The sequence below is a fragment of the Danio aesculapii genome, chromosome 10 (assembly GCF_903798145.1).
Source record: "Danio aesculapii chromosome 10, fDanAes4.1, whole genome shotgun sequence".
NCBI classification, from domain to species: Eukaryota; Metazoa; Chordata; class Actinopteri; order Cypriniformes; family Danionidae; genus Danio; species Danio aesculapii.
The window spans coordinates 11,392,406-11,409,071 of NC_079444.1; the positions used below are offsets into that span (position 1 = coordinate 11,392,406).

General features: G+C 36.5%; 1 protein-coding gene across 1 annotated transcript in view; it reads left to right on the plus strand.

Annotated features, from left to right (window-relative positions):
- Nucleotides 1-16,666, plus strand: part of sardh (sarcosine dehydrogenase) — a 150,518-nt gene that overhangs the window by 102,141 nt on the left and 31,711 nt on the right. The window contains exon 18 of the mRNA XM_056466759.1: nucleotides 11,093-11,186. Within this exon, the coding sequence (XP_056322734.1) occupies nucleotides 11,093-11,186 (94 nt within the window). The remainder of the gene's footprint in view (nucleotides 1-11,092; nucleotides 11,187-16,666) is intronic.

Below are 16,666 nucleotides of genomic sequence, written 5' to 3' on the forward strand. Positions count from 1 at the left end.
TTAGACAAAAGTCTTGTTACTTAACAGAAATAATGTACAGTATAGAATATAAAGTCATGGTGCAGTGGGAAAAGAATTAATATTGTGTATGACTCCTATGATCTTGGAGGACTGCATCCATACATCTCTGCAATAACTCAAATAACTCATTAATAAAGTCATCTGGAATGGCAAAGAAAGCGTTCTTGCAGGACTCCCAGAGTTCATCAAGATTCTTTGGATTCATCTTTATTGCCTCCTCCTTCATCTTATCCCAGACATGCTCAATAATGTTCATGTCCGGTTACTGGGCTGGACAATCCTGGAGCACCTTGACCTTCTTTGCTTTCAGGAACTTTGATGTGGAGGCTGAAGTATGAGAACAAGTCCTATCTTGCTGAAGAATTTGCCTACTCCTGTTGTTTGTAATGTAATGGGTGGCACAAATGTCTTGATACCTCAGGCTGTTGATGTTGCCATCCACTCTGCAGATCTCTTGCACGCCCCCATACTGAAGGCAACCCCAAACCATGATTTTTCCTTCACCAAACTTGGCTCATTTCTATTAGAATCTTGGGTCCATGCGAGTTCCAATAGGTCTTCTGCAGTATTTGTGATGATTGGGATGCAGTTCAACAGAGGATTCATCTGAAAAATCTGCCTTCTGCCACTTTTCCAAATGATCAACTTGAAGTCAAGTTATTATTTGCTGCTCTTACAACTTGGATGGACGACAAGACTTTTGTCAAGGAATGTGCTACTTTGCTGCATGTTAATAGTTAGTAAGGTAGTTGTTGGATATAGGTATTTAAAAAATTCTAATTTGAAGCTGAAAACATTGAAATAATGAAATGGCAGCCTTGAGTCCTGACCTGAACCTGATTGAAAAATCTCTGGAAAATTACTTGTGACAATGTTATGGTTAAGAAACACTAGAGTTAGCCCCAATCCCAATTTTATTTTTACCTTTACCCCTTAACCTTGAAACAGAAATAACAGTGTGAAAGGGAAGGGCTTAAAATTTTACCTTTAGATATGGGGCAGCACTACAACACCTGCACACGGCATCATATTTCATTGCGATCTCTTGCTTCATATGAGATCAGACAGTCGCAACTGCTGTAGTTATTCCAATTGCGTTTTTTTTTTTTTTTTGCTATTTATCTTCAGAAAATCACTAAAGGCATATATTATGTTATCAAAACAATATTATGTGGCAATAAGTTCATATCTGTACTGTGCATTTACGCCATGACCATTTTCATCTATGTAAACACACAAAAACAGCATTAACATTATAGCAGACACTGTAAAAACCTCATTCCCAGCCACTAGACTTTTCTGACAGGGGATTCGAGTGTCATCGAGTGTCAGAATGTTGTGATACTGCTATACAGGAGTTATGATTTGGGATTATAGATAGCAAAATTTAAAATTTTTTAATTTAGTGGGGTTTTTTTTTAAACATGATGGTAAAACACGAATGCGGTTATGAATGTATTAAAACATACGCTTGTTTGCTATAAAAATTCGTAATAATGACAAAAAAATACTAATTTGTGCATCTAATGACGTCCATGTGCAGCCATGCTATCATTGTAGATCGTGTATTCTAGGAAATTTCTGTGGCTATCCATTTCAAGGGCTATCTAGCGCTTCCCCTTAGCCCTACGCCTTCTAGCTAAAGAGAATTAGGACACCCCTATCGTTTCACGTGAACGTGCAAAATGAGGAACAGGAAGGGCTAAGGGGTAGAATTGGGATTGGGCCTTAGTTAACTGTGAAAGAGACTGAAGAAGAGCAGAGCGAGAGAGAAAGAGACTAGTCTCTGTGAGTCTAGTGTTTGTGAGAGACTAGTGATGTCTATGAGAGACTAAGTTATGCCCGTGGCCGCATACTGTATGTCCTGAATTTATTTATCCTACTAATTTTTTTTTTTTCTGATTGCTGGAACCTTCAGAAATTTAGTTGCAATCTTTCTGCTTGTTACAATTATTGATGTTGTGTAATTCTGATCACTGTGTTTTCCACAAAACAAAAGCAAGAAGATGATTTCTGTCTTTCTGTGTGGCTGTCTTTTTGTCAGTCTATGGCCCTAAAGCATTTTCATTTCGGAATAAAAAAATGGCTCGATATTAATTAGTACATTTTGTTCGCATCAAGATTTTCAACTTGTTTTGGTTGAGTGCCTCGCTTCACTTCTCCTCATTTGTGCTCTGTGGTGAAAAGTGATTTCATTAAGACTATATCTGATCCTTGCTTAACTGACAGTGCTAAAGGAAAGGCAGAGCATCTAATGAGATTCAGACGCACACACACACACACACACACACACACGCACACACACTGTATAATTAGAGTGGTTGTTGGCCTCTGTGGTTCAGTGAACAGACTGATGGTTGAGTGGGAGGAGAGGAGGAGACTTGCCTCAATCATACACACATACAACACACTCACACTACACACACACTTTACAGAGATACACAACACAAACTCAACATATATACACACAACGAACACAGAGCACATACTGTAAAGAAATATGCAACACAAGCACAGACATGCTTACACGAGACACTTACACAACACAGACACACACAGCGTGGACACAACAGACAGACACACAACACGCACAGCACAGACAAAACACACATGCAACACACACATACACAAACCACACTTTACAGAGATGCACACACAACACACACATATAAACAGCACACACAAACTTACACAACACAGACACACACAGCATATGCACAACACAGACAAATGTACAAACAACACACATGCAACACACACACGCATACCACACTTTACAGAGATGCATACACAACACACACATATATAAACAGCACACACACACTTACACAACACAGACACACACAGCATATGCACAACACAGACAAATGTACAAACAACACACATGCAACACACACACGCATACCACACTTTACAGAGATGCATACACAGCACACACACACACATATAAACAGCACACACACACTTACACAACACAGACACACACAGCATGCACACAACAGACGGACTGTGAACACACAGCACAGACAAATGCACACATATACACTCAGCACACACAATGCACACGGCACACACACACACACACACACACACACACAAATCACAGAGATGCAAACACAACACATGCACATGCATACAAACAGCACACACAACACCTTAACAGAGCACACACACACACATACAAAATGTACACATACACACAACACACCCACATACTCTACAGACATACACATATACACAGATATGCCTACAGTACATGACACACATGCACAACACAGATACGTAGCATGCACACAACACGCATAGCACAGAAAAATGCCCACACAACACACATATAAACTCAGCACACACAACAAACGTGATACACACACACACACTCACACACACACACAAATCACACTTTACAGAGATGCATACACAACACAGATACAAGCACTCATACTAACAACACACACAACACATAAACAGCACACACACATACAGTATCTACACATACACACAAAACACCCACATACAGATACACACACAGATATGCATACAATAAATGACACATGTGCACAACACAGACACACACAACATACACACAGCACAGACAAATGTACAAACAACACACACATATACACTTGGCACATACAATACACATACACACACACAAACCACGCTTTACAGAGATGCAAACACAACACAAACACACGCATGCAAACAGCTCACACAACACATAAACACAACACACATACAGAATATACACATACACACAACACATACCTTACAGAGATACACAGATATGCATACAGTACATGACACACATGCACACAACACACACAACACAGACAAATCAGCACACACATCACACATATATACACACACACGCGCATACAAAAAGCACACAAAACACAAACACAGCGCACACACATACAGATTGTACGCATACACACAACACACCCACATGCCTTACAGAGATACACAAATTTGCATACAGTACATGACACACATGCACAACAGACACAAACAGCACGCGCACACACTTACACAACACAGACACACAACATACAGTCACACAACACACACACAGCACAGATATACACTCAACATACACAACAAACAGGATACAGACACACAAATCACACTTTGCAGATATGCATATACAACACAGACACACTCACTCTTACAAACAACACAAACACATACAGTATGTACAGATACACACAACAGACCCACATACAATACAGAGATACACACATACACAGATATGCATACAATAAATGACACGCGTGCACAACACAGACACACAGCACAGACACTGCACAGACAAATGCACAAACAGCACACATACACAATTGACACACACAACACACATGTGGCACACACACAAACACACACACACACACACACAAATCACACTTTTCAGAGATGCAAACACAACACATACACACATACAAACAGCACACACAACAAATAAACGGAGCACACACACATACAGAATATACACACAGCACACCCACATACTGTACAGAGATACACACATACACAGATAAGCCTACAGTACATGACACACAGCACACACACACAACACAGATACGTAGCATGCACACATCAGACAGACACACACTACACACATTACAGACAAATGCACAAACAAAACACATATAAACTCAGCACACACAACAAACGTGACACACACACACACACACACAAATCACACTTTACAGTCATGCATACACAACACAGAAACAAACACGCAAACAAACAACACGCGCAACACATAAACAGCGCACACACATACAGAATATACACATACACACAACACATCCACATACCGCACAGAGAGATACACACATACACAGATATACATACCACACAGACGCACACAGCAAGCACACAACAGACAGACGCAGAACACACACAGCACAGACATATGTACACACAACACACATGCAACACACACATACACAAACCACACTTTACAGAGATGCATAAACAGCACACACAACACATAAATACAACACACACACACATACAGTACAGAGATACACACATACACAGATATGCCTACAGTACATGACACACATGCACAGCACACACACACTTACACTACACAGACACACACAGCATGCACACCACACACAAATGCACACACAGCACAAATGCGACACACAAAATTTACATTTTACAGAGATGCATACACAACACAGACACACACAGACGCGCATGCATACAAACAACATGCAAAGCACATAAACACAGCACACACACATACAGAATGTACACATACACACAACACACCGCATACCTTACAGTGATACACAAATATGCATACAGTACGACACACATGCACACACACTTACACAACACAGACACATACAGCATGCACACAACACACACACACAGTACAGACAAATGCACACACGACACAGTTATACACTCAGCACACATGCGACAAACACAGATCACACTTTACAGAGATGCATAAACAACACAGGGACACACACACACATACAAATAGCACACACAACACAAACACAGTACACACACATGCATACAGAATGTACACATATTGTACAGAGATGCATGATATACATACAGTACATGACACAAATCCACGCACACACACACATATGCAAACAGCAAACGCAGACATGCACACAACCCACTCTCACACACACCACACAGGCGCACCCATACAAGCATAAATGATGTGGTCTCTCAGAAACATTGCCCTGCACCTCCATCATTTCCATCTCTCCCCTGACTCTTTTCCTCCTCCTTCACCTTTTCCAGCCCTGTTTCTGCTCTGTTCTTTCTGCCCACACAGATGTCATGTTCTTCAGTGTGTGTTTTTTCGATGATCTCTGTACTGTGAGGCCTAACACACACTCTTGTTCTGGAGCAAACATCCGTCAGGCCTCCTCCTGCTTTTGTTAACACACATGCTAATGCAAAACAGGCCAAGCTGTTCCTGTCAGTCCAAATGATGCAGACAGAGCAAGTCCATGGCGCACATACAAACATGCGCGTGCACACACACACACGCACACACACACACACACACACACATATTTGTATAGGGTTTATGAGACAAAAGTATTTTACACAGACATATGAATTCAAGGCCTGGAAAGTCCTTAAAAACAAACATACACTGTAAAATCCAACAGTCAACTTTAGCAAATGAAATGAGTGTAGTTAACTCAAAATGTACTGAAAGTTAATTCTACTCATTTGAAAAGAGTTTTGAGCTCAGTGTTGAAGGTAATGAATTGATTGAATATCTCATTACTTCAACTTATTTCCCAGTGATGGGTTGCAGCTGGAAAGGCATCCGCTGTGTAAAACATATGCTGGATAAGTTGCGGGTTCATTCCGCTGTGGTGACCCCTGATAAATAAAGGAACTAGGCCGAAAAGAAAATGAATGAATGAATTACTTCAACTTAAATGGCGTAAGTTCACAGTACTTGTATAGATTCGTTTTTTTAACTCAAATGGTTTGTAGAAATCGGTTTCCTCAAATGAGGAGGTTTGAGTTACCTTAACCTATTGAGTTTTACAGTACTTGGTTGGTTTGAGTTCTCTTCATTTATTGGGTTTTACTGTGCTCAAATTGCTTCTTTTACTCAAACGGAGTAAGTTCACAGTACTCATTAGGATTAGTTTTTTAACTTAAATGGTTTGTGTAATGAAGTTTAAAGCCCTCTGGCCGCCGGGAAGAAGGAGTTTTTTAGATATTTATTAATAAAAGGGACGGCAGCTCCTCACGGAGACTGGCGTCTAAACCAAAACAAACGGACGACACCACCTCACGGAGACTGCCGTCAAACTGAAAACAAAAGTAAAACAATTTGTCTGGGCCTGGTTCTCTCTCGGCTTCCTCTGCCATCGTTCCTCCTCTTATAGTCCAGAGCTCCTTCCGTGGGATTCGAGGCCAGTGCGCGCCACAGGTGAATCCACTTACGTGGCGGCCTCATTCCATTCACACGGCTCTTGGCCCAGCCCCCTCGGCATAGTTTGTTTCAATCGGTTTGAGTTGCCCTAACTTATTGAGTTTTACATTGCTCAGTTGGTTTGAGTTCTCTTCATTTATTGGGTTTTACTGTGCTCAAATTGCTTCTGTTACTCAAATGGAGTAAGTTCACGGTACTCATTAGGATTAGTTTTTGAACTTAAATGGTTTGTTTCAATTGGTTTCCTCAAATGGTTTGAGTTGCCTTAACTTACTGAGTTTTACAGTACTCAGTTGGTTTGAGTTCTCTTCATTTATTGAATTTTACTGTGCTCCAATTTATTTGTTTACGTAAATGGAGTAAGTTCAGAGTATTCGTATAGATTAGTTTTTTTTAACTCAAATGGTTTGTAGCAATTAGTTTCCTCAAACGAGGAAGTTTGAGTTGCCTTAACTTATTGGGTTTTACAGTACTCATTTGGTTTGAGTTTTCTTCATTTATTGGGTTTTACTGTGCTCCAATTGCTTCGTTTACTCAAATGGAGTAAGTTCACAGTACGCATTAGAATTAGTTTTTTTTTACTTAAATGGTTTGTTGCAATCGGTTTTGAGTTACCTTAACTTTTGGGGTTTTACAGTGTAGGTCCTTGATAGTGCTTGAATTTAAAGCAGTTTCAAATTATGGTGTTATTTTACCAATTGTACTGTTCTGCTTTCAAATCCTAATCGGAAAAAAAACGAAGACATTCTTTATTTAAAAATATTACTTTTTAATCTTATACATGAACTATTAAAAATAATGCATTTTATCAATACTTCAGAAATTGCAATTGAATATTGTCAGCGTAGAATTCAACTGATCGTATTAGAGTTCTTTGAACATGACTTAAATGGTTGTTTAAAACGGTCAACATTTTTAAAAATAACATTCCAAACATCATCACTGACATTTTGATGTAAATATTTAAAGTGAAATGTTAAGTACAGGAAGGACATGGTGTTACATGCTGGGGGTGTGAATTACAAAGGTGCTTGATTTAAAATATTAGTATAATATTAGTATAAATTCCTTGAATTTGGTGTCCATGAAAGAGTGGGAACCCTGTTATTATATGTCCTGTTCACACCAATCATGATAATAAAATGAAATTCATTCATTAATTCAGTTTTCCTTTAGCTTAGTCCCTTTATTCATCAGGGGTAAACCGCCAACTTATCCAGCACATGTTTTACACAGCGGATTCCCTTCCAGCTGCAACTAATTACTGGGAAACACCTATACACCCTCACATTCACACACATACACTATGGCCAATTTAGTTATTTACCTGTACTGCATGTCTTTGGACTGTGGGGGAAACCAGAGCACCTGGAGGAAACCCACGTCAACATGGGGAGAACATGCAAACTCTACACAGAAATGCCAGCTGACCCAGGCGCGACTCAAAGCAGCAACTTTATTCCTGTGAGGCAACAGTGGTAACCACTGAGCCATCGTGCCACCCCATAACTGTAAATATAACTATAAATAGATTTGCGTCCATACTGACGATAGATAAAAATAAGTTTTATTATTTAGTTGATGGCAGTTTATCAGCGTTACCCCAGCAGATGTCCTCGATGTGCTACTAGCGCAATTTTATCCATTAAATGCGTTTCTGAGCTCCCAATAAACATCTAAACGTAGTTGACCAATCACAACAGACTGGGTCATTGAAGCACAGATTAGCGTCATGCAGAGGAGGGGTTCGCCAAAAAAATCATTGGGTAAAAATAAATGCTTATAAGACAATACAGTAAAGTTTTTGACCATATCAAGCTGTTGTCAGAGACTCCCAAAACCAAAGTTTGACCTTTTATAATTCATAATTGGGGCTCTTAAAATTGTGCAAGCCCTTTATATATCAGTGGATTCTGACTGGCTGTGAGTGTTTCCTCATTTTTGATCCCAACAATATGGTTCTCACCATGTACCGTTATGTTATATTATATTATATACACTTTATTATTTTTATTTTTTGTGTGTAGTTATCATGCTTGGTGTGAATGGCCATACCCATAAAACAAACCCTCACACAAATTATGTGGCAAACTTTGAATATGATTTTGAATTTAAGAGAAAACAAGGCGGGTCCTCATAAACCACCTTAATAGAGTATTACTAGGACATACGATGTCATTATACAATTTTGTGTCCTCAAACTATATAAACCAATGCACACACACACACTAATACAAATTTCTTTATGGGGTCTTCTCGTAGACATAATGAATTTTATACAGTACAGACTGTATATGTTGTCTCCCTACCCCAATCTTCTGCATTCTACATTTTTACATTCTCCAAATACTTCATCCTGTGTAGTTTATGGGCCTGTTTTCTTATTGGAATATCTGGTCCCCACAACATTATGAATGCAAGGTACACACACACACTCTCTGGAAAAGAGCAGGTCAGATGAGGGCTGTAGGTTGAAAATAGAAAGGTCTGATAGAGGGAAACAGTGATGGAGAGGCTGATGGCTGGCCTGGTCAAAAGGAAAGAAGAGTTTAAGTGGTGAAACAGACTCATTTTCCTGGACTCCATAAACAGCATGCGGTAATAATAAGCAGAGCTCTTATGTTAAAATGCTGAGTTTCGTATGTCTTTTTACATTTACTCCCTTTTATTTAGTCTTTTGTGATTTTATTTATATATATATATATATATATATATATATATATATATATATATATATATATATATATATATATATATATATATAGATCTATATATATATATATATATATATATATATATATATATATATATATATATATATATATGGGTGTCGTTTAGTGACATTTCTGTAAATACATTTTTATGTGTTAGGTTTTTACCTAATTATTTATTTGACCTTTTTTTAAAATATTGACATAAAACTAATGTAATTTTAAATGTCTTTTAAGAAACGTTTTGTTTGCAAAATACATTTAAAATAATAAAAAAGTTTTAAATATATGGGGTTTGGTTATTTGTACAGATCCTTATTAGCGAGACCAGTTTCACAAATTACATCTAAATCTTATTTTATTTTATTTATTTATTTTAAATGAATGTTCATAGAAGGCAACTGTGTTTATTTTAGTTTAGCTTATGATTTATCTTTATTCTATTTTCAGGTATATTATTTTTAAAAAATTAAATTACAGTATTAGGTAGGCGAGGGAGCTAAAGTGTTCAAATCCTTTTATTTTATACATTTTTTTAAATATATATTGTTCAAATTAAATGTAATTGCATAATTTTTGTTTTATTTAATTTCTGAACACTTCTTATGAAAATGCTTCACGTGAGCATTTGAACTTGTACTTTATTATGGGTATAAAGCTGCTATCTCGAGAATTGATTTTGGTAAATAGGGGGAAACCTGCCGATTCGACTGTTATCAATCGATTTAATGGGCGTTATCAGTTGATAGATATGGGCCAGTAGGGGCCTACTGTTAGGCTCAGAAGGCTGTCCACATGGTTAAACAGCTACAGATTAAACATATGGCTGTTGCCGGAAATTAAACAAGTATTATTTATGTTATTTATTAAATTTCCTATTAATTGTATTTTAATAATGCCCATGCCTACCCCACCCCTAAACCCAGCCGTCACAGTAATGTAAAAACAGATCTGGATCTGAAGTCTTCTCTATTACTATAGCTGAGTAACCACGAGAATCATTTATTAAATTTCCCATTAATTGTATTTTATTAACATCTACCCCTACCCCAACCGTAAACCCAACCATCACAGTAATGTAAAAACAGATCTAGATATGGAGTCTTCTCTATTACTATAGCTGATTAACCATGTGGATGGATGATTACAGCCTTCTTAGTGCAGAAGGCTTAGTACTAGGTGCAAAAGGCCCCTCCTGGCCCATATCTATCAGCTAATAACCACTGATAACGTCTATTCAATCGAGTGATAACATCCGAAGCAGGTGAGGAAACATGTATTTATTTTAGTTATGCTAATGTAATTTAATTTCTGAACACTTCTTGGGAAGTTTTGAACTTGTGCAATTGGTATAAAGTTGATTGATGAAGTATTGATTTTGGTGAAGTGTTTGAAAAGTGTGTGATTTGTGTGTTGATAGTCGTGAGCTGCTGCAGGAGTTGCTGGATTCAGAGCTCAGCAATGAAGCGTTTCCCTTCTCCACACACAGGATCGTGAGCGCCGCTGGACACCAGGTAAAACTCTCTCTCCTTCACCCTGCAGTCCCAGTGCTTTTAGACACAGTGGATCATGCTCAAGTAAAGCCTCACTGTTATTATTCAGAAGCTTTTAGGTATTTTTCCAGCCAAAAATTCAGCTCATGTTTTCATGCTGAAAATCTTGAGCCTTGTTAAAGAGTGCTGACTTGAAGAGGTTTTACATCAACTGTTACTATATTGTCAATTTCTTTGCTAACAAATCAGTTAATTGAGCAATCAGCACACAGAGATGTTGATGTATTCCTGCAAACAAATAAAAAAAAATGGGAAAAGGGATAGGATAGTTAAAAAATGTAAGTGTACTTATGCACTTAGTGTATTTACTCACACTATTTAGTGGTAATGAATCTTCATCAGTTTATTTTTTTGAACACTAAAGAAGATATATTGAAGAAAGCTAAAACCTGTAACCATTGACTTTCATAGTTGTAAAATAAATACTATGGAAGTCAATGGTTACAGGTTTCCAGTTTCTTCAAAATATCTTTTGTGTTCAACAGTTGAAAGAAACTCAAACAGGTTTTGAACAAGTGAAGGGTTAATAAACGATGAGTTTTCATGTCCCTGAACTCTTTCTTTAGTTTGTTACTTTTATTTCATAAATCAGATTGCCAAACCGAATCGCAAGATGGTGTAAATAAAAAAAAAACTGTTACAAGAATTAGAAAATATCCATAATTCTCTTGTTTTTTCTAGTAGTATATTGAGTTTGTATCTTACAGTTTTGAAAATACAATTTAGAATAGTGATATATAAACTCAGAATTAATACCTGTTTAATATTCAGAGATTATATCTTGGGATTTTAACTTCGTTTTAGCTTTTTTTAACATGTAACTTTAGAACTAGATATTAAAGTTTGAGAATAAACTTTATGGTGGCTTGAGAAAACCTCTTGGAAGTAGTTTATTTAGTTTGGAAAAGTATCAAGTTAGGTAAAAGAATGTTTAAGATCCCTGCAGTCAACAATGTAACCACTTAAAAGACTGAAGTTGATCCCTGTGTCTGTGGTTGGTAATAGCATGATTCTAGCATGAATTAGCATGATTGTAGCATGAATTAGCATGATTATAGCATGAATTAGCAGTAATCGATTACAAATGACTGATTAATACTTAAAAATTGTAATCGGATTACATTAATTACTTTACTTTGAAGTTACTTTTAAAACATATAAAATATACCTATAAAAATACAAAATACCCTGCAGCTCTTCCAGTAATTTAATATTCACATTACATTAAATATACATTACATCAAAACATTACAATGGGTTGATCACAGCAGCTTGACATATTCAAAAGACATCAAGAGATAGTTTGCTCAAAACTTAAAATTCTCTCGTCATTTACTTGTTCCAAACTTTTTTTTTTTTGCACACAAAAGAAGGACGCGAAGAAAGCTGGATACCTTTAACCACTGACATCCATAGTATGAAATAGCACTGAAATGTTTGGGTGTTCTGTGTTTGTCTGTGGTAATTAGTCTACCGAAATGTGTATATTCCTTACAAAGTATGAAGCTGATTGGTCAGTTCTTGTCACATGACACACGTTTCTTTTTAATTGACTGCTCTTGGGAAATGCAAGACACGCTATATGCGCTCCCAATATGTGCGTGCGCAAAAGACGCGATATGTGAACAGCCCCATAAGCAGCTATGCTTCTCTCCCGATCCTGCACAAGAATCCAATTGGAGACTGGACATAGACTGCATTGCACAGCAATATTTTTTTATGCTCAATGAAATCAAAGTCTGTATTTCAACTTGAAGAAGCAACCAGCAATGTAAAAGCGCATGCTTATAAACTGACGTTGCAGCGGTTAATGTGATTTAAAAGAAGCATTTGTTTCTTCTAAATTGTATATTTATAACGCAAGTAAAACAATTACATTGACTATAGTAACTGTAATCAAATTACACAAATGTAAAATGTGACTCGTTACGTTACTGCATTCCTCAAAAATGTAACTAGAATACAGTAACGCGTTACTGTGGAACGCATTACACCCAACTCTGGTTATTAGTATGTTTCTAACATTGATTAGCATGTTGTTAGCATGATTCAAACATGGATTAGCATGTTGTTAGCATGTTTCTAGCATGAATTAGCATGTTGCTAGCATGTTTCTAACATTGATTAGCATGTTGTTAGCATGAATTAGCATGTAGCACGATTTCAATATAAATTAGCATGTCGTTAGCATGATTCTATTTACTTTGAATTCATAGAATAGTCAAAATGGCATAAAATAAACTTTTAAATAAATTGTACACCTCTCTCTTTCACTCTCTCTCTCTCGCTCGCTCACTTTGTGTGTGTGAATGTGGGTGCGTGTGAGCGTGTATGTACATGTTTGTGTGTGCGTGCATATGTGCCTTTATGCATATAAGACAGATGGTTTACTGCCACTCTTGTGACTAACAGGCGCACACACACACACACACACACACTCTGCTGACTGATGTCATCCACTTTTATCTCCGCTCACTGCACCTCAGCCCATTATGCTCCATCTCCTTTACACCTTGCAAAGTGCTAATTTATAATAGAGAGAAAATACGGAGGCGTATTTAAAGTGTTGTAGTTTACACAGTCTCTAGAATCTGCCACTATTGTACATTTATGCATAAATGTGGTCTCACATTAGATTTATTTTCTTCATAGCCATAGGTTTATACCTGACTAGGCATTGGTATGAAAACACAAATCTCAGCTAGTGAAATTTCTTTATCTTTACAGTATTTTACTATTTTTTTTAGTCTTGACATATCAAATGTGACAAAATGTGAGTTTAGTTTTGAGAAATAATATACGTTTTAATGCTTTAAATAAAACCGAATGTTCCATCAAATATCTGTTTAGATTCAAGATGGCCACACCCACCTCCATGCGTCCTGTTACAGTAGCCATGCCAAAACTCTCGCTGTTGGTCAAGATAGAAAGTGATTGACAGATTTGCGCAAATCTCTCTCTGTGTTTTGATGGTGCCCATGAGACACTATGGTGCATAAAGCAATGAATATCATACTTAAAGTAATCACTCAATAATATTTAATGAATAGAAAATGTTTATTCAGCTAGGCCCGGCATCAGGATGGCATATCTTTAGGTTGCATTGTAATTACACGAAGGGGACGCCACTAGATCTGGTGACTGATTTGGTCCTTCATTTATTTATTATGATGGCTTGGGAAAGCCAACACATACTGTTATACTACTAAAACTAACTAGTCTTCCGTCTTCTTTTTCTCCTTCTTCTTACACTATTTTAAGAACACATCTCCTCCTAGACCGTTCATACTACAACCTCCAATCTAACTCTAAACCTCCAAACTATACTGAATTAAGTTGCTATATCTTTTCCAACTGATCTGACTTTTGGTTTTCCCAAAACTGTCCCAGAAAATTTGGAAAAGTCCGGTTGACTTAACATTGGACCAAACTTTCTGACCTCATAACTTTGCGCCAGACTGCCATACAGACTTATGGTTGGGCTCATTTAACTCAGACTGCCAATCTACCAATCACTGATGACCTTACAACTTACTAGCCACACCACAGCAACCACTTACGGCACTCTATCAACTGTCCCATAGACTTCCATTATAAAAAAACTGCCATTGACTTTACACTGGACTAGGCATGGGACGATAACCGTTTTCAAGGTATACCGTGGTTTGGAAAAGTCAAGGTTTTTAAACCATCAAAATTTTCTGTAATACCGTTCCTAAGGTATGTGATTTTTTTTATTTACTTTTTATTTCCTTTTTTTTTTTTTACTTTTTAGGACAACAGTATCATTTGAAATAAATAAAAACAACAGAAGTCAATGATTCATTTTCATTATTTAGAAAAATATTTTAAATCTAAAAAAAATAAAATGTATACAGTATATTTTTTGTTGTTTTTTTTATTTAGACATTTAAAAAGAATATATTTTAGAGCAGTAATCACAATACTGTGAAACTGTGATATTTTTAACCAAGGTTATCATACCTTCAGAATCTTATACCGGCCCATGCCTACACTGGACATACTAAGAACATACCAATTCATATTAGCAATATAATAATCCATACTAGAAACATACTAACGACACCAATCCATACTAAAAAACATACTAATTATACTAGAAACATACTAACATACTAACAATATAAAATCCATACTGGAAACATACTAATAAACATACTAATCATACTAGCAACATGCTAGTTCATACTTAAACATACTAGCAACTTGCTAATTCACACTATAACCACGCTAATAACATGCTAATTTATGCTAGAAGCATGCTAGCAAACATGCTTATTCGTACTAGAATCATGCTAATTTATGTTAGCAATTATGTAACTTTTAAATCGAGTGTTTAAAAGAGTCTTAAACACCTTGATTAGTTGCTTCAGCTGTGTTTGATTAGGGTTGGAGCAAAACTGTGCAGAGCTGTGGCTCTCCAGGAATTTAGTTTGAGACCTACAGTATGATCTACAACCTTGAAGGCTGAAAGATTATTTGATAAATTGAAAATTTCCTGCATTCTATTGCTCTTTCGTGTAGTTTTTCATTTGCAAGCTGAAGGCATGATCCACCTGAGATTAGCTACACGATAGCGCTGCATTCATTCAATAATATGTTGCAACTTATATTTACAAACATTTTAAATGTTATTACCAGGGTTTGTACTGGTGCTGGAAATCCTTGAAAAAGCTTGAATTTTTATCTAGTGTTTTTAAGGTTTAAAATGTGCTTAGATTTTGGATAAAGTGCTTGGAAAAAGTAATTGTTGTTTTTGTGATCTATCTTACTAAATAGGTAATAATAATAATTTAAATTAATTAATTAAATCCTAATAAAGAAAGTAAATGACAGTAATTAAATGTTGGACTTGGGGCAAAAATGACATCGCAGATTTTCCTTAGAAAACTATACTATATTATACTATACTATACTATACTATACTATACTATACTGTACTATAGAATAGCAAATATCATCTGATGTAATGTGATGAAGAATGCATACGTATATAAATATGTAATTTGACACTTTTAAAGTGCTAGAAAAGTTTGAAAATGCACCTAGAGAGTGCTTGAAAAGTACTTAAATCTGACTTTAGAAAAGGTGTAAAAACAATGCATTACATATTTACAAATGTTTATTCACAGTAAAATGAATCAGTACATGAATATTGTACATTTTATATTTCCAAAACCACACGGTTACTCACCCCACTCTAGCTCCGGGTATGCAGTAGAAATTCTAATTAAAATTCTAGAGCTGCACGAAATTGGGAAAATATGCGATATGTGATGTTGTTGAGAATTGTGATTAATGGTTTCTTTTACATTCATTTTTAGATGTTAAAAACAGCTCGTTATGCTGCTTAATTTTGCAAACTGACTTTTTTATTATATGATTCTGCTTTGTCTGTATATTCGTGAACACACTTGTTT